Source organism: Perna viridis, chromosome 13 (assembly GCF_037379345.1).
Source record: "Perna viridis isolate PV_CMFRI_1.1 ecotype Kerala chromosome 13, ASM3737934v1, whole genome shotgun sequence".
Lineage (NCBI taxonomy): Eukaryota > Metazoa > Mollusca > Bivalvia > Mytilida > Mytilidae > Perna > Perna viridis.
The window spans coordinates 23,796,068-23,821,485 of NC_142457.1; the positions used below are offsets into that span (position 1 = coordinate 23,796,068).

Here is a 25,418-nt window from a genome sequence, read left to right on the forward strand (position 1 = left end):
TAGTAGTAGTATAGTAAAATGGTTGCAAACACTGAATACAAGCTGTTTTTGACAAGATTTATGACGTTATTCCGGAAATAATAGTATGCATTTATGTAACTTTTACAAAAACCTTTAACTTTTGATATTTCTGCAGTTTTTAAGATGGTTTTTGAGTGGAAAGGAAGTGGCCACACATTTGTTCACTCATGATATTTTCACATGAGTTGTATCTGACAATTATACACATAATATACGAAGCATAAGAATGAACATGCATGTGGCCATAGATAAAAGAGTGAACTGATGTTTTCCAGCCTTTTTAACAGATTTTTGCAATTGCAGCCAAGTTTAAAGGGCATAAATGACCATAGATTTTCAAATGACTACCATAAACCAACTGAACCAACTAGAAAACACATTGAAGAACATCATTAAATTTTCTTCATGTAGACTTTGATTTAGGGGCAACATTTTGCCCTTAGGGGACCAACTCCTTTGATTTTAGAATAACTGAGGGTCTGATTGGAAGTGATCTATTGTGAAAATATGGAAGTTTAAAATATGTAACAACTTGTTTAAGGTCTTAACTATCCCATATTTTAAACTTCCTTATTTGCACAGGCTCAGCAAATCACTTCCTATCAAACTGTTTATAGGACAAGTTGACCTTCAAACAAGTTGTCACATGACTAATAGGACCTAAGACCACACTCAACTTAAGAGGTGGACCTAAGGTAAGGGACACAACTCTTACAAATCATTGGAACACAAACATATCTCTGATTTCGTGATATATGTTCCTTACCCTAGGTCTACCTCCTTAAGATATGCGAAATATTTATCAATGTCTTTAGCTATCTTTAGCTTATATCTTCGTCCTCTTTCAGGTTAAATCTGCTTAATATTACAACTCTACCTGTTTGACATCTTGCTGGAACAGCCTTAAACCAAGTCTCTGGTGCAACTTCACTTTCTTTGTGTGCCAGGTCTGTTCTAAATGTCTTTGATGAGCAAGAACCTGAAATTAATCAAAAAACAAAAATTACTTTAATTATCAGAATAGAAATACTACACTTTGCAATGAAAATTTATTCTTATAAAACATCTACATGTATTATTAAGGATAATACCATTTCATAATAGGTCCAGATAAAATGTATTGGTAATTATTGGATGTAAATCGTGGAATATTTTAACTGAAATTGTGTGATACCGTTTTCCTTATTTTATTAATCCCAAATGCATTTTAACTTATTTTAACTTATTTTATTAATCCCAAATGCATTTTAACTTATTTTAACTTATTTTATTAATCCCAAATGCACTTAAACTTATTTTAACTTATTTTATTAATCCCAAATGCATTTTAACTTATTTTAACTTATTTCATTAATCCCAAATGCACTTTAACTTATTTTAACTTACTTTATTAATCCCAAATGCATTTTAACTTATTTTAACTTATTTTATTAATCCCAAATGCATTTTAACTTATTTTAACTTATTTTATTAATCCCAAATGCACTTTAACTTATTTTAAAAACTTCTGTAGATTGAACCATTTTTTTGCAGAACTGTTAATGCTACTGTTAAGTTGTATTTCATGAAAATGATTCGTAAATTCTTGAACTTTGTGTCTTTTTAACATGGATTTTCTCAAGAGATTTACAATCTGTAGAACATAATTTGAAATAAAATTTCGTAGACATTTTGATAAAACCATAACAGTAAACACCTCTGTCTTTTTCAAAAAAGTTTATAATAAATAATTAAAGATAGGGATGCCTATAGGAACACTTAGGTGCCCCAAGTAGTTTTATTTAAGATATACCTCATGTACGACATCAAGAACATGACCAGAAGCCTCTGAGTAATCAGCTTTAGCAGTGATACTGTTCATACTACTGGAACTGACAGGAGTCTGTAAGGTGTCTAACAGCTGTTTACCATCCTGGCATACCTATGGGTACAAATTACACATCATATAAAAACTTTAATTCAAATTACTCTAAAAATTGAAATTTTGAAAACTTGTGACTAAAAAAATGGGTGTTTTCTTATTGTTTGATATGTAAACCTATTACAAACTGAAGGATCACAAAATATAAGTTTCCTTATAGACTGTAATATTTATTAAAAATAATTTTTTTGCTGAAAGCAATCAAAATGTTTGCTGTAGTATAGAAACCAACAAAATCACAACTTACTTTCCAAAGAACAAGATCTAAATAAAGAATAAAACATTATTGAGGCAAAATTAAGTCATTAACACACATAATCCTTCTAACTGCAATCATTTATTTGCATTACCATACCTCAGCATAAGACTCACTAATAGCTTCTATCAGACTCTGATGTTGCTGTAGTGAGGTCTCCAGCTCATGAATACTGTTTGGTACTTTTGGATCCTCACAGGCCTGTCTCCATCCAATCACCTGGGCCAAGTACTATAAACACATCCATAAATTACATGAGGAGAAAAAGTCTAGTAAGGAGAAATATTTTTCTACCAGCACTTGCGACATGTGAAAATCAAAAACTGAAGAATGATGATACAATGTACATATATATGAATCTGATAGGAACTACACTCCATTTCAGTCTTTGCCATCTAAACTTCAAACAACAAGCCCCTACCCTTTATCTGAAAAGAATTTTATATAGGATACATTGAATTGGAAGCAAAAATTCTGCAAGCCCGCCACTATTTTTACCAGCATTGACTGGTTGGCTGGTCCCTATTTCAAAAACTCTTCAAACCAACATTTCCAACCTATAAATTTAGCTAGAGTCTGAAGTAGTGAATAGCACATCCTAACATTTCAATTTTGCTAATATTAACTGTTTCCGTTAACAAACATTAAGACAAATAATTATCGTTTGGTGGAGAGACATTGGTTTTTGATCCGTCTGTATGTCTGTCACACTTTCTTTAGCTAAACTCCTTAGAATCTACAGCATTAAATTTCATGAAATTTTATAGGTAGTAAGTATATTGTGATATGATGTTGTGCATTTCACCAGTAATTTGTGGAAGTTTTTGAACTTTGTTTTGTTTCTTTGTTTCTTTCATTTTTTTGTGTTTTTAAATGTAAAAAAATGTCTGTCCTTCATGAAAACATGTAACATTCTTTTTTGAAAGCATAGAGCATTCTCTTTAAATAGTGTAAATTGTAAGTGTATTTTTTAACATTGCGAATACATAATAGGATTGTAATCACAAAAACTAAAATTGTACATTCAAATATAAGACTTTTTATCATCAAATTAAGTTACTTTTTGTTGTATAAAATTTGTACTGAGCTCTTTGATAGTAAAATTAGAAGTTGTAAGATCCATCACAGTAAATTTTGGTTCTCAAGTCATTTTTCATGAAATTCAGTTTTATTTTACCCTTTTATAGCCCCAGAGAGAGATGACAGTGCTTTTTAGATTGTTTATAAAAAAAAATTATTAGAGAAGTAATCCATGTAAGTAAAAACCTCTGACAAACCATTCTTCATAGATATTTTGATATGAAAATAAAAAAAATGGTTATGAGGAACACTCACAATAGAGGAGGGACGGGCCTAAAAACCAAGTAATTAAAAATGTGTTGCCTCAATACAGTTTTGAATCTTCATAATTTCTGATTCAAAATGCCTTATGCAAATTATTAATTAATTTTTACCTACTTTTGATATCATTGTACATTTATACAACTTTTGACTGTTAAAACACATAAATTTACCTGTTCAGCACGTTTATGGAATGAGACAGACATACTAAGTACAGCACTACGATCATCTAATGCAGCAGCTAAATTCTTCCATTCCCTCTCCAGCCGGCTAGCCTGCATTCTGATAGAACTAGAGGCATAATGTCCCCCATCACACAGCTTCTGGGCCATACCTAGGATTCTGGTAATATTTACATACACATTCTGTAAAATAAAAAACAAGAAATTTGTGAATGATGGCTCACTAGTGATACCCCGGCTTTCAATCACAATATAAGAAAAATAAAGTCCTAAGTAAAAAGGAAATTGTTGAATTTTTCCAAAAATGGATCCCACCATATGGCATACTTACTGGAAGAATGTGTTAAAATTTCAAGACACTGTGATGAGTAGTGGCTGAGAAAACTGTGCAGGAAAAAACTGTAACAGACACAAGGACACTCAGACAAAAATGCATCGATAAAACATTATACCCCACTCTTCTTGGGAGCGTGTGGTATAAAAAGTGTTTTCTGCTAAAGCCACTAAAATACAAAACTGAACAAAAGAAAAGAATTTTCTGTAACTTTGTAAGGTAAATAATGTGTACTGTGTAATAACTGTTTTATTTGCTGTCTAAAAAAAAATGTGATAATATATTTTCTCCTTGTGTACCATTTTCATTTTCTCTAACTTGGCAGAACCTTGGCAAAGAACTAAATTTCTAACCGTTGGGTGTGTCAGGATTCTGTCTTGGGTTGTGACTAAATATTTTTATCAGCAACTTTAGAATTTTTTTACTGATCTAACTTCCTGATATTTTCTACCTCAGGTTATTGCCATGATACTAAATATATTGGTTGATTGATTGATTGCTGGCGTTTAACGTCCGAGCAGCAATATTTCAGCTATATTCAGACGATGAACATGAAACAGATGATAAAATGAACATGAAATGATGATGAAATGAAAAACGGGATGGGACACAAGGACAGTAGGGTCGACAAATTTTGATTGCCACTAGAAAAAGGGAGGGATGGATAAGGTCGGGCAATTTAGCCTCCTGTGGCGGAGCGCAAACGTTCCTACTCCTATCGAATACCACAGCAGGGTTCTTTAACGTGCGAGGAACGTGGCATCTTTCCCAACACGGTGCACCACTATGGTTTGCGGTCAGGTTTTCCATATTATAGCCTGACCACCCCAGCATGTAACATGCCAGGGGTACCCCATTCCACCACCTGGGGCACACATCCCAGTTGCTCTGTGAGCAGAGCGCCTAGCCTCCGGCTAGGTTTCTGAGCACTATTTAGTCGCCTTTTACGACAAGCTTAGCGCTGCTGCAGGCCTATTCTTTTGACACCTGGACCTGCACGGGGCCTAAATATATTGGCAATTACCAACGACAACAATACATCAAATTGACGACGATATTGCTGATAAACAGAATAATGCCAGTTTTGAATGACTTGACAGAAAATAACATCTACCCTTATAGGGCTCAATGTGATATTTTCTGTCATGATTTCGAAACTGGTGTTATTCTGTATTGACCAGTTTCAAACCACTTCTATATATTATTTCAAAGTTTCAAGATGAATATGAACCATGTCTATTCATGATACCTGATGAAAAACTATTTTTAACAGTATTTTATGAAAATGATACTTAAAAATCCATTACTTGTGTGATTTAGTTATCCAAAGGTGAAGTGCAAATTTAATAATTGATAATGTTAGAATTTTAGTTACCAAAGGTGTATGCTTATTTAGAATGCCAAAAAGTTTATGCTTAGCCAAAAGGTGTATGTAAATTTAGACTGCCTTGTCTAGCCGGGCGTAGTTCGCGGATTCACCGTGCTAGCACACAATGTTAGTACACAGTTTTACTAACGCCACACGAGAAAAATTCACAATCCCTGAGAGAACACTGAAGTAATAAATTCGTAGAAATTATGGAGAATCCATTAAGATAAAAACCTCTGACAAACCATTCTTCATAGATACCCTCTTTAATACCTACCACAGCACTATTAGCAAATTGACTATGTTCAGCCTCTAGTTCAACTGCCATCTGATGGGAGTGGCCAATTTCTGTGTAATGGACTAGAAACATATCTTTGTTGTGACCTATCCAATCAAACATCTGCAAATAAATGTCAAGAATCAATATTGAGATTCCATTAAATTTCAAAGATACAATTTCTGAGGTAAAAACAGAACAGAAAATGCATACTCATCAAAGTACTTTTGCTTAGTTAAGTAGTACTCCAGATAAGAATCATGCAAAATGTGATTCATGGTTGGAAAGCCTGTTCTTGGGAGATAAAAATTATAGAATGTACTGCAGAATTCAAAATTAAGGGAGATAACTCTATAAATGACACAGAAACACAATAGAATCTATTGGATTTTCAAAGTGGATTATCTCCTCTGAGCAGACAGATTGGAATGGATAATTAAACATTTCATCATATAGACTTATAAAGCAACTTAGTAACAAAAATAAAAATGTGTGGAGTTTTAGAAGTATACCACATATTACAGAATTTGCGAATTTGTGTAATTTTTACAAAGACTACTAATTAAAAAGTTTTTCAATATACTTCTGCTGTTTTTTTACATCCGTCTATCTTTCTCTGAGGGATGAGTGCAAGGCAAAAGAGTTGCCCATTTAAATTTCTTTTTTTTTTTTTGTATTTCTCTCAGTTTCTCTATCTGCTGATATTTTCAATAGGGAAATATATTTAAAAAGAGTAACCAAGATTTAAACATTGATATGACTTCAATATACAAGCAATATTATGTTTTATGGCATGACAAAGGAGATATCAACTTCAGAATTTACCCTTGGTCTGTAACTCTTTTAAATGTTCCATAAAACTTGATATTGCATGCAAGTATTAAAAAGCCATGATTTTATAATGGTGATTTAAACTTTCTATCAATCTGATAGAAGTTTTAAATTTTCATTTCAACTGTGCACTTTACTACGTAAAGAATCCATGGAAGACAAACTCTATCCTGTGAACATAATTACTGCATATGCTGTAATAATCACTTATGTCAAATCCTTCACCTTCTCAACATCCTCTTCAAATATCCTGAGTTGGAGACACTGCTCTAGTCTTAGTCGTTTAACAGACCATAACTGATTTAGGTGTTGTTTCTGACCATGCATTCTCTCCAGTAGTTGTGAGATCTTAGGAATAGAGCTCTGGAAATCAGCTGTGGCTGAGACCACAAATCTTCTCCCTGGTGAAAATTAAAAAGGAATTTTTTTGGAGATAAGAATAACTAAACCGTGAAATCTTCGCAGCAGTTTTATTTTCGTTCTTTTCACACCAAATTTTGTAATGTGAAAATTAAACTGTCACGAATATTTTCTTTGAACAACATTACAGTTTAACTTGATGAATATCTCCAATTTAAAACTGTACTGAAGCAGATTTGCAGCAGAAATCACAAAAAAAAGATGGCACAAAAATTTCCCAGTTTGTAGTACTTCAGTAAGTACAAACGATCTTGTTTTCTTTCTTTCAATAAACAAGACACATCTTGGAAGAGGAGATGTACGACGAAAACAGTGAAAAAAATACTATTTGTACCAATTTTCAATTTTTATGTCGAACAATAAAAATATCAACCAAACCAAAAAGCCAATAGCATAGTTATACTATATTCACAGATTAATTATCAAACATACACGACAAAAATAGATGCCAAAAATATTAAAGGAATCAATTTAGGTTCATTGATTGATTGTTGGGGTTTAACGCCCGAGCAGCAATATTTCAGCTATATTTAGGCGGTACCAGGCAACTTAGGACCACCAAAAACTTGTGTTGTACTACTTTCTAGTTTATTTGTGACATTTTTGTATTTCTGAGTTTTTTTTACTGATTTTCAGGGTTTAATTTTTTGTCATTGTTTATTTACTATATCCCTAAATATTGACCTTGTTGCTGTTCTCCTGTAATTTCAGCCAGAATCCTCTGACCTTCCATTCCGAGTTGTTCAACTGGTGCCATGTTGACTCGTCTTTTAAGCTGGTTATGCTCTTCAAGTTTACTCTGGGCACCATTCAGATTATCTGGAAGCTCAGGATTGGTTAAAATGTCCCCAAGCTCATCTAATCGGTCTAAGAGATCTAAAGCTTTACATATAAATTCTTCTAGCATCTAAAAAATATTTCACAATTTTCACAGTTTAATTAACCTTGTATTTAAGGCTTCCATTACCGCAAAGTTAAACTGATTTTCTAAGGGATTTGCTGTACATAAAGTTTTCAATTATACAAAACCACATGATTTTTTCCGAGCAGTTTTTACTGTATTAGCATTACCAGAAAGTTCTGACAAAATTATACATGTAAAATACAGTGAAACCTGTCCAAACCAAAATGATGGAATAATGATTTTACTAATGAAATGAAAAAGGGCATCAAGGGGAGATAACTATCATGATTATATCCTTCAACTCCATAGCTAGGATGGGGGTCTTAATAAGAGAGGAAAAGGAAGATCATACAAATATATGTTATCTATATCAACTTCTTGTGTCTATATTCTTTGATTTCACACCTAGGATGGGGGTCTAAAGGAAAGAGAAAAAGGGAGATAATACAAACAAATCTTATCTGCATCCACTTGTGTCTATAATCTTTGGCTTCATAGCTAGGTGGGGGTCTAAAGGAGAAGAAACAAAGGAAGGTAATACAAACCAATCTAAGTTGTATCCATTGCTCATGGTTATACTCCAATGCTCCATCAAACTCTCTTGTCAACTGGGTGGGATCAATGGCTTTGGTTAGATTGTCTAGTGAGATCATGCTGGTCTGAAATGTAAAATGTAATTATAAGAACTGTCGGCATTTGACAGCATCAACATACATCAGAAAATTTTCTATGGCCCAAGTACAAGTTTATTTGAGTATACAATTAATGTACTGACATGAAAAACTTACACTGAAAGAGAATAACAAGATCTTTTTAACATTTGAAAATCTAGCTTGTATTTACTGGTAAGTTTAATATGAAGCAGATGTAACATGTAAGAGGACAAAAGTTGAATACATTGATATCTATATAAAAAAAAAATCATGCCTTTTACAGTTCTAAATCAACTGAGATTCATGTTACTTCATACTTTAACAAACCTTTCAGATGTGAGCTATAAACAGATAAACATTTTGTTTTTGTTTAAGATACGAAAATAGTAAGATCTTGTCTTGGTATAACAGGTTATTTTCCTGTCTGACTGAATTGGACCCTTAGTCAGCTTGTAAGGTCAAAGGTTAAATTTCTATTGATAACTAGTATGAGGATTTTGTCCTCTATTATATTTTTCTTGAATAAGCAAGTGAAAAAAGGATAAAATCTGCAACATATTAAAACTTTTCAATTCTTTTTAAAAAATGGCAGGCTGAATAGCAATTTTTCAATTTTGCTATCTAGAGACAAACATTGCTAATGTTTTGAAATGGTACTGATTCATCATGACCCAGTACAATTAACTGGTCAAAAATGACAAGAGAATAATTAACAAATAAATCAAGGAAATTCCATTTTATCATCATTTTACCACAGGTTGGCCATTTATGTTGCACTATTTCACCCTGAGCGAGGGAATATTTATCTACAAAAAATGGCCAGCCTGTGGTAAAACAATGATAAAATATATTTAACATGATTTATTTTGTTTCTGATAGGACTAGTTTCCTCATATTCTTTAAAAGATGCAGCTAATATGTTGCATGAAATGGCAACTGTTGTGGGGCAAAATTCTGATGTGATGTTGGTAAAATAGGGTAAAAACTTATCTATGATATTGGAAATAGGACTGCCATATGTCTACGATATTGGAAATAGGACCGTCAAATGTCTATGATGTTAGTCTTGTTTATCAAGTTTTTACCATGGTCTAAAGAGGTTTGAAGGATGTCCTATCAGAATTATTGTTTTTTTTTCCATTGGACAACTTACCTCAAAGTTATATTTGGCACTTCCAAGACTAGTTCTTTGTTTTTCCCAGAATTTTTCTGGTTTGATTATAAAGGCTATGTATATGCTGCCAGGAAAACATTCCTACAAAGAAACAATAAACTACATCTTATACACTCATAATAAATCCTGTCAAAAAATATATAATATAGGTTTATAAAATGATACCTCAGCCTGCATGTGTCCTCAACAACTCAAAAGTCTAAACATGTACTGTAAACATATTGATTTTCGTGGTGGACAGAAAACTGTGAAAATAAGTACCATCAAAATTTGATATTTAACACTATACAATACTAATCATTTTTGTAACCGCAAAAATTGATACCTGCAAATATGTTGAATTGACAGAATCTGTGAAAATTTGCGACACAAAAGTTAATATGTTTACAGTAAAACCTAAGGTTAGATTACCTCCCTTTGCAAGCATCAATTTAAAATGATTTTTCTTCATGCAAATCTATATATATTGAAACTAAACATAATGCAGTACAGAAGGATTCACACAGTTAATACAATACTAGAAATTAGTACTGAAGTGTAATGAAGGGTGTGGTCCAAAAGGGAGCATCCAGCCAAAATGCATGAAATTTTAAAAACTTTCCAACAAAAATAGGGGTTTTCACCCCTAGTACCCCTCCCTCTACATCTGCCACCATATATCCCCCACCTCTTGCAACGAAATCATAACATAACTTTTTCAAGAAAAAACAAAATTATTATAAAACCTAAATGGATGTGAACAAAATACCCACTCCCTCCTTTTATCCAGTGTATTAGAAAGTTACAGATTATAGTATTGACTAACATTAAGAATTCAGCATTCTCTGTGAATGAAAACTATAAAAAAAACTGGTACAAGCCTTAATGCATTGGTAACCTTACAAAACTCCTGAATACATCCCCTAAGTCACCCTTTTTATGGTGAAAATGATGTTTACAAACAAAACAATTGATTTTCCATTAAACGGCATTTAAATATAGAGAAAGGATAAACCGGAATCCATACATGGACAGATAAATCTAATAAGACAGTTTCCATTACCTTCAATTATGTACTGTTACATGTAATTTGTGGTTAAACCTAGGCTGACATAAAATCAGTGATAAAAGCAATTGATAGAAAAAAGGAGGTTAAACCTGAATGAAGAAAGCTGCCAAATCAAAGTTTAATCTCCTAATTTTCAAGGAAATAGTAACAGATCATGAAATTCACATACTTTGTAATAAAAAAGGTGGTCCAATCCAGAAATTTAAAAAGGGGGATTTCCAGTCTATTATTTGCCTGTTTTTGCCCAAATATATCAAACAACAGAGAAGTTCCAACCCTTGAAACCCTCCCCCTGGATTCACCACTGAGTACCGTCAAAACTAAAACATAAAAGGGAGCTTGGGGGCACATGATACACCTATCCCCTCTCACATTTTTATAATTCAATATCTCAAAAATGAAAATTCAGTCAACAATGAAAAATACAAAGAGCTTTCATTTATGATGACAAACATATTACATTTTTTTTCTGAAATCAGCCAAAGCCTTACATGTACATGCATTGTATGACCTGTGGGCAGACAGACAGATGACAACAATATTGCAGGGATGTCAGTAGTATTTTAAGTACAAATGTAACAGGAAATGAAAAAAAAAGAAGCAGGTAAACTGATTAAAATTTTGCAAGAGTGTACCCAATTTTGAAAATAAAGTAACCGTCCAATTTTGCCAATTGACGGCTTCTACTGACATCCCTATATTGCATATTATAGCCACCAAAGATGGGGATGACCTCAAGACCCTCTGCTTTTATACTGAATAATACATGTATCATCAAATTTCAGTTTTAATTAATTTTTTTTATCAATTTTAAGGTCATGATTTATGTGCATAACATCCTTCTGATACTTTTTCCTGTACAAATTATTGGAAAATAAATTGCCGGCCAAAAAACTATTTTAAGAAATCTCAAATATTATAGGAAATTCAAACTTGGAAATTCCACTTTCATAATAAAAAAAATATAATGTTTACAACTAAAAAAATACAAAAATCATCATTTATCCTCAAAATCAACAAATACTAATTGAAACTCTTGTATTCATCAGCTCATACAAGCATGATAAATAGAAATGTATGAAATAATCAATAAATTTGGATGAAAGAAAGGCCAGTTTCTCTCCAGCGATTAATTACTCCAACATTAATATACATTATGATAGGAGAATGTTGAAATATATATATATTTATCTGTATATCATATCTGCATGCAGAGAAAAATCAATATTTTTGTTTATAAACATGAGAGTTCTACAGATCAATAATGATGAATCATCGGTGAGAAGTATAAGATATATTAGTGCTACCATCATTGAGAACTAAACAGCATGGAATTGGCAAGTACTAAAACACATTGTATGTAAATTGGCTGGAGAAGAGGAATGGAGAAAGGAAACTTGGGTTGTACCATGTACACACGTAATTGCACAATCAAAAAAATATTTTTAAAAGAAATGCCACTTGCATTGGAAAGAAAAAGTCATAAAATTAGCACCTACTAAACCTTGGAATGGAATAATTGAGCTGGAAAAGGAATATAATTTTTCACTGGTATTACATAAGTATTTTCACAATTTGAAAAAAAAATACAAGAAATGCTACATGAAGTAAAAACTTAAAAACCTGGAATTGGTCAGAACTTCACAGTGAGAATAATCAGGCTTAAAAATGGTTTTCTATATGCACTTCACACTTTAAAAATATAAAGAAATGAAAATTATGCAATTTGAATAAAAATTGGTAAGTGCTAAAACACATTATGGACAAAAAGGTGGAATGGATATCAAAATAGGTATGTACAAATACTGTGATTGCTAAATAAAACAATGATTGATATTCTGAACTTCAGAAGATGACAAATATATATTTTGCTGTTTCTGAGCAGACGGGTAATTTACCTTGGTAAGGGTTCAGAAAAAAAGGAAGTGAAGACTTATATCACTTAAAACAGGGAAAAGACACAAATAAATTAGACATACTAACAGTATTAACAACATGTACAAGAAAATTCAGGACATATACTATCTCATGGTTTGGGTTGTTGAAATGGATCATCAGAATGGAACTCATGGACTTGAAAATAAATACATGATAAAATCACAAGAGATTAGAAGACTGGATCAGCAATTTCTGGCTAACTGAGAGGTCAACAAAAACTGAGAGTTTGAAATTGGATTCCATTTTTTTACAGTACAAGTCTTTACCTTTGACTCATGACCTACCTGTAATACTTTAAGAATAGGTTTGACTATCTGCCAGGTAGAACCTCGCATGTCTACAATCACAGTAAATCCTTTATCCCTAACATCATCGCTGAAAATACATAAAAAAAGACACTGAAATCCTCAATATTTATACCATTCATGAAAAACATGAAAAATAAAGCATTAATGGAAGATTAAGTGATACTCCACCTCGTAATGATGAAGAAAGGGGATGGCAAAATGTTCAAAGTAGTCTAACTCCAAAACTACATTTTGGATTATACTGAAAACTGAACTTAACCTGTATATTATAAAATTAAACCTTCAAGACAAATGATCGGACAGGCAACTTTTCGAAGGGTACCACACAATACCTAGCCACTTCATGTGGCAGAGTACAAAAACAGTAAATTATTGATTTCTATAAACACATTAAATACAACAATTTTGGACTAAAAATAGCATTTGCCTGAAATGCTACAACCTCAAATGAACAAATCCATAAACTGTTGTGTTAGTAAATCTTTTTATCTTTTACATGCTAACCTAGGGATTCTTGCAAGATAGGTCATGAGACGTCGTAGATCATCATTGTCCAGACGTTCTGGATGTGTCCGTGATGGAAATGTAAGAATCGGTCCACCACGTCGGTCTCTACCCCCTGCAAAAATTAAAAGATATTAGGATAAAGAAAAAATGTCAATGAGATTACAACACAAGCTTTTAAAGTCTGTTAAAATACAAGACATCACTAATAAGACTTAAGTATTGGACTTCAAATTATTATACTTTGCAGGTATAACTTGTAAGTTAAGGAGATGGAGCTCTGCTCATTTCCGAATCCTTCCCATATAACTATTGTATTGATTGTATAATAATTGTACAGGTAATTGTATTACTACTAAATAAAATATGTTTAAACTACGATGCTGTGTCTTATTCTTGTGGTTTAGGTGGTTCAGATAAATCTGATACATGTGTACTAATACATGTACATGAAACCTGGAGACAAGGCTCATGGTACAAGGCAACTTCAGCAAAGTCTCTCTGATGTCACTCATTGTGCACACAGACACCACAAAAAATGCCAATAAGTCAATTTTAGACATCCCAAAGAACTAAGCTGTTCTGATATACAGAACCTTAGCTGCTAGTCAATTCATGTTTATGAATAATAATTAACTTGAGAGAGGAAAAGGAAGATCATACAAATATATGTTATCTATATCAACTTCTTGTGTCTATATTCTTTGATTTCACACCTAGGATGGGGGTCTAAAGGAAAGAGAAAAAGGGAGATAATACAAACAAATCTTAGGTCTCACTAACCACTTCCGGGTCAAATGGCCACCCCCCTATGTAGTACCAAAAACACACTGAACCTAGACATATGCATTGTAAGTGCATTATTTGTGTGTATTATGATTAAAAGTAGTCAAAATAAAGCTGAGAATGTGTACTTTAAAATCATATATGTAATTAACTACAAAAGTGTATGAATATTGTTTACATGTGTGAGTAATTTGCCTCCATGCTGTCAGTTAGCAGAACAGGTAAAAATGTGGATTTTCAGTATTATTTATTCAAGTAAATTTTGTGAAGAATATCTACTATGATCGTACCATTAGCATAATGATTTTGGAAGCCTTATTTTCCAAGCTTCGCAACGGTATGCAGCTTTAAGATGTCATTTGTCCTGATAATTCACAGTGAGACTTTGAAAATTACTTTTTTAACATGTAAAGTAATGGAAACGTTAGAAGTGTTTAGTGAGACCATAAATTAAATTATGGCATATTTCAGAGAAATGCATAATTTGAGGAAAATTGCCTTTCCTGGTCATTATTTCCATTTTCCCATAAAATCAGTATAGTGATATTGGTAATCTGGCTATATTTTAAGATGTGCATTGTGCAAGGTAATTTAAAAAACACCATAGCAACAAGATTTTTATCAGTAACAGTGACTCATAACTTGACGTCATCCATGAAATACACAACGTCACTGCTTGGGATATTCAAAGTACTCAAATAGTCACACAGCACAGACTAAGAATCACACAGTAATGAAATAGGTATGATATAAATTGTTGAAATCTGTTCTTTTTTCATAATGATAAATGATATTTACTATTACAACTTCTTGAATTATCATAGGTATCAATTTGGTGTGACAAGTTAGTTAAAATTGTAATTTTTTAGTAATTTAGGGAAAATATCACTGAGGGGCATGATATAAAAATGACCATTTCTTTGTAGTCCTATGTCTGATTTTGATAGTTTTGGTCTTATTAGACTCACAATACCACAAGCTTTCATAAAATGTAAAAACAGAAAAACATAAAAACTCATAAAATGTTTTTAAGGTCTCACTAACCACTTCCGGGTCAAATGGCCACCCCCCTATGTAGTACCAAAAACACACTGAACCTAGACATATGCATTGTAAGTGCATTATTTGTGTGTATTATGATTAAAAGTAGTCAAAATAAAGCTGAGAATGTGTACTTTAAAATCATATATGTAATTAACTACAAAAGTGTATGAATATTGTTTACATGTGTGAGTAATTTGCCTCCATGCTGTCAGTTAGCAGAACAGGTAAAAATGTGGATTTTCAGTATTATTTATTCAAGTAAATTTTGTGAAGAATTTCTACTATGATCGTACCATTAGCATAATGATTTTGGAAGCCTTATTTTCCAAGCTTCGCAACGGTATGCAGCTTTAAGATGTCATTTGTCCTGGGAATTCACAGTGAGACTTTGAAAATTACTTTTTTAACATGTAAAGTAATGGAAACGTTAGAAGTGGTTAGTGAGACCTTATCTGCATCCACTTGTGTCTATAATCTTTGGCTCCATAGCTAGGTGGGGGTCTAAAGGAGAAGAAGAAACAAAGGGAGGTAATACAAACCAATCTAAGTTGTATCCATTGTTCATGGTTATACTCCAATGCTCCATCAAACTCTCTTGTCAACTGGGTGGGATCAATGGCTTTGGTTAGATTGTCTAGTGAGATCATGCTGGTCTGAAGACATTAAATCTTACCTGAGAAGTAAGAAATCTTCTCCAAAAAGTAACTCTCTATTTGACCATAAGCAACAAAATCTTGCTTAACAGGAAAACAACCATTTCTCTGAGGCAATTATCTACCTGACCATAGGCAATTAATCTTACCTGTGAGGAAGGCAACCACCACCCAGAGGCAAGTATCTACCTGACTATTGGCAATTAATCTTACCTGTGAGAAAGGCAACCACCTCTTTGTGGGAATTATCTACCTGACCATAGGCAATTAATCTTACCTGTGAGGAAGGCAACCACCACTCAGAGGCAAGTATCTACTTGACTATTGGCAATTAATCTTACCTGTGAGAAAGGCAAACACCTCTTTGTGGGAATTATCTACCTGACCATAGGCAATTAATCTTACCTGTGAGGAAGGCAACCACCTCTCTGAGGCAATTATATACTTGACTACAGGCAATTACTCATACCTGAGAGGTAAGCAACCACCTCTCTGAGGCAATTCTTTAACTGATTATAGGCAATTAATCTTACCTGAGAGGTAGGCAACCCTCTCTCTGAGGATAGGCACTATATCAGCAGCTTTTAACCCATCAGTTCTTTTTCCTCCTAACACAGAAAATAAATAAGAGTTTTTTAAACATACTTTAAAAACAGTGATGAGTGAAACTAACAGAACTTCATACACGTAAATTGTACATGACTTGCTTCTGGTTTTAACAAAGGCAAAGTAGAGCAATACTTCTGTATGTAAATATTTGACCATGTGACCAAACTAATGAATTTCATAAGAACAATAGGGTTCCAAGCCTTAAGTACCAGTCCATATAAAATTCAGACACTGTCCATATTAAAGTGATACTTGGTGAAGAAAAACCCATCAAACAAACGACGTTTTCTCAATCTACATATGCTATATTTTTACATAACAGTGGTCTTTTCCATATTGAGATCTGTACCTTTGAGAAAATCATACATTGACCTCTCACTAGAATCAACCAAATCGAACAAAATCAAAAAGACACATAAATTTTATCTCAAATGTGCAACCCCCAAATGAAAAACTGTAACTAATACTGATTATGAAAAAAAAAATGAATTTGGTGGGTTATGACATGCATGAATCACCCCCAGTCTAATTTTTATGACTACCTAAGCACATGTATGTATAAATGTACATATTCTAAGCAGGCATGGATCCAAAGAAAGGCTTGGTACTGCTCTTCAAAACTGGAAAGTTATTTTACTGCAGGACTTCCTAGGAACATGCATAACAAAATCATGCAAATTTGTAGTGCCTTGAAAATGCACAAATTCTGATGATTTCTGATACCAAGAAGATTGATAGGTTAGGGAATGGAAGGATTGATTGATTGATTGTTGGGGTTTAACACCCAATCAGCAATATTTAAGCTATATTCAGGCGATGCATGTACATGCAGTCAATAGATGAATGTGCCTTGAGTCTGCCTTACTTATTTAGTGGGTTTAAAATCCATTTTTTGCCACAAAACAGCTATGTGAATACAATGTATAGACAAAAGATAAAAGAGGAATGAACGTGCCGTGACAGACAGACAGACATAAATCATATCATAATGCCCTCATTATCTACTCAACTGGGAAATCAGAGTAACAATTGTATCAATATTATATTCACTGAGCTAAAGGTTTGCATACCCCAGATAAAACCAAGGATTTTTCTATGTCATTTTTTATTTCAACTCAATAAGAGTCCTTATTTGTATGAAGGATAACAAAAATCACATTGTTTGTTGAAATCAAAATCCATTTTAATAATTAATTTCCTAATATTTTTTTCCATTTTTCAAAGAGATGAATGGCATCCTATTGATTGAGACACAAGTCAATAAATATTGCTTTGAATATCACTTTAAAATCACAGTAAATTACCCAAATTATTCAGAACTAAATCTCCAGTAAATAGTCTAAAACTGTATACACATTCAGCAGCTATACATTGAATTATTATATTACAATTCGTCAGGATTAAACACCACTTTTTTCAATAAATAAGATAATAAGAATATTCAGACCAGTAGCCAATCTTAGGGAGGATTCAAAACCTTTGTGCAAAATTTTGGAAATAATTAGCAAATTGTAGTCTGGATATCCTCTTTTTCAAATCTCTTGATAGGAAACCCCCTTTTAAAATTCCTTGTTCAAACCCCTCCCACTCTTTTTTTTTCTTTTTAACTACTGGGTTTTACAAGGAACAACATTTAGGAAATAGGCAACTTAAAAACAAAACCACAATGACATGAAGAATTATATTGACTAGATCTGAATAAGAAAATGAGGAAAGACACTTATATCCTTGTAACATGAATTGAGATTTTTTCTTTCTTTTTCCCTAATAAATATGAGAGGAAGACCAAGTGTGCCGTTACTAGAAATTTTGTATGATGTTGCATATAAAAGGTCACATGTTTCCCTGTTACTCAATTGGAAAACAGCCAACCTTATTAGAATAAATATTCCACAAGGACAACTCCGCCTCGGACGAAAACGACTCAGTGCGGAACGAGAGCACAAGCTACCCGTGCCTGTATATCTCTAATTGGTCAATTATCAATTGACAGGTGTGGTTAATTTATGTCACAAATCATTCATAACACTGCCTTCCTCAGTATCCAAATAGATTTCTCGACCTGTGGGTTCAAAGTCTATTTGAATAACTCGTAAGGCCCTGCTACAAATATAACCTGCCAACTGACTGTTTGTTGATAGATGTCACTGAAATTTGCATGAAAGTTCTTTTAACTGTACACCATGTATGCTGAAACTCAGCATTTAATTTGGAAGGATTGTAACAATTGTTACTTTGAATAATGAAAATATGATCTAGAGAAAGTTGGGTTTTGTAATCATAGACACCCAATTATTCTCACTTTCTCAGTGAAAAATAGGCAGCGAATGCAACATACTGTATGGCGGATTATTATGGCGGCTATGAAATTCAGAGATTTTGTGGTTGAAAGGTACTGGTATACAAAAAATTTTGTGTTTGTAATTTAGGTGGATGCTTAGTAGTGCATCAAGTTCTTAAGCCATAAGTAAATATTTTGCAGGATTTATTTTGGCATTTTTAGCAAAACCACTAAAATACTCCAAAATTAGTATCCTGTAAAAGTAACCCGCTATACAGAATTATAATCAAACTTGACTTATATTTTATGGTTCATTGTCTGAGCATTTTAGAGATCTTAAAACTTTAAACAGCGTGACAGATGGATTGATGCAAATATCCCTGTACTAAATCTCAGCATTCAATTATCATTTCAATCAGGAATATAAAGCAAGGAGGATGTAAAGCCACACCTAATAAAGACCCATTACTAGGGTAGAAATGCAAAAGTGAATTTGGTGGGTTTTTGACATCCATGAATCACCTCCTGTCTGATTTTTATAGAGGCTGCCACTTAATACAATAACATGTTCAGGTACATGTAGCGATACAAACAAAATTGGCCTACATGTAAGTCAAATCTTTAAAACAAGTAATGAAATAGCTGCCAAAATATGGTTCAATTCTTTTCCTAGAAAAAATGTGCAAAGTTTGGCAAAATAAGGGAAACATACTCATTCATCTTTAAAATCATGATCTAACATCCGCTTAAAAATTACCCCTTTTAGCTGATTATAGGTTTAAATTACATTGAATATGTCAATAGTACATTTGGGCAGCTTATAATTTATGTACAGTGTTCAATCATGTACATGCACAGTTACCAGTACAATACAAGTACAATGACTGTTTGCAAATACATGTAACAAATTTACCCAAGGGAAGTAACTCTTGATCTATAAACACTACACATTCAATTACAATATACATTTCATGCTATGAAATGACATCTCTCAGCTGATGATAGGGTTAAATTGCCTCCTACAAAGCTTATCTGTATTTTTAATTAGTTCCAGGTGCCATACTGAAATGAATGTCAACTTTATCTGAATAAACATGCTTCTCTTATGCAATATGCATGTCTGCATGTATACATGATGAGATAGGCCTGCTTTATGGTAAAAGGTTAGCGCCTGATCTGCATTTTTAGCATGCATTACAGAATTAAAGAAATTTAATTTGGATGTGCATGTAATTCCGTGATTAGAAAGCACTGATTGTTTTGTAGACTTGGGCTTTACTTCATGTACATGTATCAAATAATTTTATCAACAAGTAATTTCTTTAATTCTTTGTGTTCAGTGCTGAACTGAAGTGTAAAAATGTATCTGCAATATTGACATATATATGTACATGAGGATACATGCATGTCAGTACAAAATGGGCAGGTATATACACATGCAAAAATTAACATGATCATGTACATTGTACATGTACATATCGAAATTAGTAAAATCCAAAAGAACATTTGTAAATTTGGGCCCAAAACAAAGAGACAAATTTACAACAGAACTAAAGACAAACATGTACAAAAATAAAATTCAATAAAAAAAACAAATTTTATTCCGAATAATAATTTAAGAATATGTTCATGCCACAATATATGTATATGTACATGGAATATCATGTAAATTTAAAATTCAAAAGGTTAACCTACATGTACATGTTAGTGTTCTCCAAAGGCCATTATAGCACTGTACTATGATTTCTCAGCACTGAGCTATCAGTAATTATTTTTTTTAGAATGCACTTTGAGCACAGTGCTATATTTTTGGAGGAAGACCATAAGAGCTGTGTTATGCCAGAAAGCACTCTGCTATTTAAAAATTTTGGGGAGAACAATGCATGTAAATTATTTGAAGATTTAATTCAAAATAAAAAAAAAATAGGAATTTAAACCCAATGAAAAGTACTTAATGACATACACATTTCAAACGCTCCACAAACAATATTTGTTTGAAATTCCCCTTGTGGACCTTCAAGATACCATCACCTTTAATGATAGTTTAATTAACCCCTGCTATATTTTTATATACTCTTCAGCTTTATATCAAATCAGTACTATCTAATGGGGCTACTCCAGGGGTCCTTATCAAAAATCATACACAGATCCACTTCATCAGACAAAGCATATTTACATAAGAAGCAAATGTGTTATTTTCTGCTTATGCTACAGTAGCTGATTTAGCAGGAAAAATAGGGAGGACAATTAGAGCAATGAACACAGTCCAGAACTGACTGCAATGTCCAAACAACCGGTATATAAAAATATATGTGGTATGATTGCCAATGAGACAGTCATCTACCAAAATCCAAGCAACAAACAATTAAACTTCAACAGGTCACCACATGGTCTTCAATGATGGGCAAAACCCATACCATAAAACTTCTACAGGTCACCACATGGTCTTCAATGGTGGGCATAACCTATACCATAAAGCAAGCTGTAAAAGGCCCCAAAATAAATGTTGTAAATTTATTCCTAAAAGACAAAAATCGACCTAACAGCCTCTTTTAAGAAATGTTCTACTCTCTACCTTTTTAATTCAAAAAAAAACAACAAGGAATGTAATTCATGTATAAAAACCCTCCATTTTTTCAGGCAAAAGCAGCTCTCTCCTCCACATAGTCATCTGCTACATAACTTCATTTTCCCTAAATAGATTTTTATTTTATTTTGCCCAAATGAAAATTTTAATCATAACAATTTAGTGTTTAATGGTAAGCTGAAGGTCAATATCACTGATTCTAAAATACACTTTGTCTAACTATAGAGTTTAGTAACAAGAGTTATCTGCTCTTGATCCATGCTTGATAATTGTTAAATGCAACAGCACAAATTTCATTTTATCAGGGAACATTTTGGAGGGGTCATGTGTCCAAATGCCCATCAAAATTGAAAACTGCCCATTTACTATGATCAGATTAGTCAGGACATGCTTACCCTTCAGAAGCACTTGATGTCACTCCCAGTTTTTTGTGAGAGTTCATATTGCTAGTTCTTCAGTTTTTTGTGACGTCTTGTTTTCCTTAACTGCACTTTTCTTGTGTAGTTTTTTTTTATTTGGTTTGCTACATTGTATATGTAGATTTTCTGTTTCATGTGTTCAAGTTTAGGCCATATTTTGAGATTTTTCCATATTTTAATATCTACATTGGTGTGATAGCCTAAAAAAAATCAGAATGCAGATACATGTAACTGCAAACACATTTATTTCTGCAAAGGATTTATTTGGTAAAATTTGCGACAACAAAAATGTGAAAATAAATCACAGCATATGGCTATGTCCCTTCATTATGGGATACTTTGTTTAAAACAGAATGTTAGCCACAAAAATAAATAAATGTGTAAGAAGCGAAATTTATTTTAATAGATATCCTGAACCCTGAAATTACATATCTGACAAAAAAGATTGGTTAAAAATAATCCTTGTTCACTAAAATAATATACACATAAAAGTCTTTCTAAGTGTAAAAATCTAATTCTGAGAATGGTAACCTATCCTTTGGTCTTCTTGTCCATAACTGGGACTCTATGTTCCAGTTTTCTATCTAGAACAATTCAACACAGTTTATGGGTCAAATGGTGCCCTACATTCCTTATATGTTACGTACATGTAAACAATTCAGGACAAACAGAGAAGTAATAGGAGCTACAAGTGTTTTAAATGTATATATATTTGTAAATAACAAAATACTTCCCTATTTTGTAAAATTCATTGTAGTGTATAAAGTAGCCTAAAATTTGATTCACCTTTCTGCCCTTTTCACAAGAAAATTCAAAAACACAATGTACATGAAACTTACACCTGCCTAAATTGTTGTAAAATCACTGTGCACTGTATACAATACACAGAAATGACTTAATTCATACATGTACATGTAGTGAAAAATAAATATATATATATCAAAATACATGTAGTGCACCAGAAAAATAAAATACATGTATATTACAGTACAATTTCCATCATACACTGAAGAATTCTGAGAATAAATCAGGATGTTTCTTAATTTAGGGTGTCCTAGTTTTTTTAAATATAAGTTCAATTGAGGATCCTAGATCATATGCTGGTGACCAGCAGCTGGTCAGTCAAGCATGAACTTGTAATTAACAAATTCAAATCAGGTAAATTATACACCTGGACAGGTAATTTAAGCCCCCTGTTTATTACATTGGGGTTAACTAATAGATCATCAATAAAAATACTGAACTTGGCTCAGCATTCAGATGATGCTCAGAATATATGTATATACCAGTGTAGGCTGGAAGTGGTCCTGTTTATATAGTGTCCTTTCCAGGGATAAAAATTAGCAGGTGTCTAATAGCTCAAGATTCTGAGCTCCAAAAAGCTGGGTAAGATTTAGTTGAATGTATAGAAAATACTAAGCAAAAGTTAAGTCTGGGTTTCCAGCTTGTATTTCCTTACTTTTACCCCTGCTTTCCCTTTTGATAAAACCACTTAATAGCCCTCTTTTCTTTGATTGTACTCATCACTGGTCTAAAAAGACCATAAAAAGGGGACATTGCAAAAGTTTGAAATACAAATGCAAAACAAGGCAATTCAAAAACTTTAAAATTATAGCTGTCAGCTGATTATCATACATTGTATTACATGTACCTGTAGGGAGTTAACAATTTTGTAATCTTTGAACAAATTTCTTTGATCTGTTCTTATATTTACATTTGGAAAAAAATCACAAAAGGAGAGAATAATTGGTCAAAAATAACTCAAAAATCACATACACAAGTATATGAGGATACATACATGTACATGTATATAACATGCATATTGTATGACATATGATATACCCATAGAATAGTACCTGTATTACACAGTTCAGTAAAGTTAGAATGCAATCTTTTTATTTGTTCTCAATCAAGTTAAGGTTCTGCTAAGGTCAAATCTAGGACAACAGTTCTCAAGACACTTTTAGTCAAGATTTTAAGAATGCAACTTCGCTTAACGTTACTTTATACAGTATTCTAAGTATTTGCTTGTTTCTTTCCTTCACTAAACATGAAACTACAGCCATGTTTTGCAAACAACAGAAGTGTAAACATCAAAATTTAAAATAAATGTACAGATTGACCAGAACAGATTTTTGCTTGGAAGTGCAAATATGCTATAACTTAAATATCTAGTTGCAGTGCAAGTAGCTGCGAAATCGTAGCTCTTGATCTTTTTTTGTTTTTTTTTTTGATTTTGCGATCTAGCGTTAAAAAAATACAAAAAATAGTTATAGCTACGTTTCGCAGCTATAGTGCAAACTATCAATAATTTGTGACAAATTGCCAGATTTGAATGAAATTTTTATGCTTATTAGTGTTGGTACATTGTATATAGCTGGATCATGGTATAAACTACATGAACATATGTATCTCAATTCATCTGAATTTAAAGAAATGGCAATTTTTTCTACAAAATTTATGATGGCTTACACTAAATGTACATGTACACATTTAGAAACAAGACTACCAGTATACAAATTTCAGACTTCAAATCTTGTTTCTGACAGATGTAGATTTATTCTAAAATATGTTGTTTACACTTGTGTTGTTAATGTTAGATAGAAGTGTTAAATCATTTTTTCTTAAGTTTGACATGTGCTTGTGCTTTTAGCAATGTTACAACCCTAAATTTAATTCATCATTAACCCTTACCACAAGGGAACCACAGATATATGGTCTGGGAGTCCCAGACTGTTTTTCCGAATTTTGGGTTTTTACAATGTTATTTTTAGCTTACAGGAAACCACAATTTGATTTCATCTACAAGCAGAGTTAGCATGTGCTTTAAAATGAGACTATCTGACATAGAGTTTTATCAAAAATAGGGACTTAAGAGCTGAACAAGAGGTCATGAGTTAGGGTGGTCACGAAAGTTTTTTTTTTTTTTTTTTTTTTTTTGGGGGGGGGGGGGGGGGGGGGGTTAAGGGGGTAAGGCTCATTTCATGGCTTCTATAACCACAGCAGAATTGATTCATAGTGCTTTATTTCACCTGGATTCTATAGAAAAATGATGTCTCTCTCCACTCCCGCAATGTAAACCCCTTAAATTAACTAAGTCTTGTTTTAGGCTGATCTAAAGTCAAAAATTGCATAAAAATCCTCATTTTTTTCACGAGTGACCCTTCTTAGGACCCCTGACCTTCTACTTACAACTGCAATGGACCATATTTGGCTTAAATGGCCATCAAAGGGTACAAGAGTAATCAAGGGAACCAAGGTTATAGCGGTAATCAAAAGAATGTAATCCAGAGACAAAGACCAGACATGGAAAACAGACATACACACAACAAAGAACATAAAGTAACTAAAATCATACATACAAAGTAACAAAAGTAACTGAGCAACTCGGACTCTACTAAAAAACTGGGAGCATGGACCAGGTGCACTGGTAGGGTAAGCGTTCTTTGCTTTTCTAGAAACACCCGCCAAGTTAAAAAGTCAAGTCCGGGGTAGACAAATGAGGAAAGGAAAACCATGACCCATTGAATAAATCAGTTTTCATGGTGCTGATGGATA

The 25,418-nt window shown here is 32.8% G+C and overlaps 2 protein-coding genes across 4 annotated transcripts in view; both read right to left on the reverse strand.

The window, feature by feature from the left end:
- The window catches only part of LOC148600061 (triple functional domain protein-like), a 210,575-nt gene that overhangs the window by 179,779 nt on the left and 5,378 nt on the right, over positions 1 to 25,418 (reverse strand). For 2 of the 3 annotated variants that reach the window (XM_088558975.1, XM_088558978.1), the window contains exons 2-13: positions 16,498 to 16,572; positions 13,482 to 13,596; positions 12,954 to 13,044; positions 9,663 to 9,764; positions 8,402 to 8,515; positions 7,637 to 7,859; positions 6,758 to 6,933; positions 5,702 to 5,824; positions 3,713 to 3,904; positions 2,298 to 2,429; positions 1,814 to 1,942; positions 899 to 1,000 (exon numbers count right to left, since the gene is read on the reverse strand). In XM_088558975.1, the coding sequence (XP_088415101.1) occupies positions 899 to 1,000; positions 1,814 to 1,942; positions 2,298 to 2,429; positions 3,713 to 3,904; positions 5,702 to 5,824; positions 6,758 to 6,933; positions 7,637 to 7,859; positions 8,402 to 8,515; positions 9,663 to 9,764; positions 12,954 to 13,044; positions 13,482 to 13,596; positions 16,498 to 16,572 (1,574 nt within the window). Of the gene's footprint in view, positions 1 to 898; positions 1,001 to 1,813; positions 1,943 to 2,297; positions 2,430 to 3,712; positions 3,905 to 5,701; positions 5,825 to 6,757; positions 6,934 to 7,636; positions 7,860 to 8,401; positions 8,516 to 9,662; positions 9,765 to 12,953; positions 13,045 to 13,481; positions 13,597 to 15,850; positions 15,964 to 16,497; positions 16,573 to 25,418 lie in introns of those variants that run through there. The other variant, XM_088558976.1, reaches the window with a different exon arrangement.
- LOC148600066 (uncharacterized) overlaps positions 15,018 to 25,418 on the reverse strand; it is a 116,076-nt gene continuing 105,675 nt past the window's right edge. Inside the window, exon 3 of the transcript XR_015918091.1 lies at positions 15,018 to 15,763. The gene's annotated coding sequence lies outside the window, so the exon portion shown is untranslated. The remainder of the gene's footprint in view (positions 15,764 to 25,418) is intronic.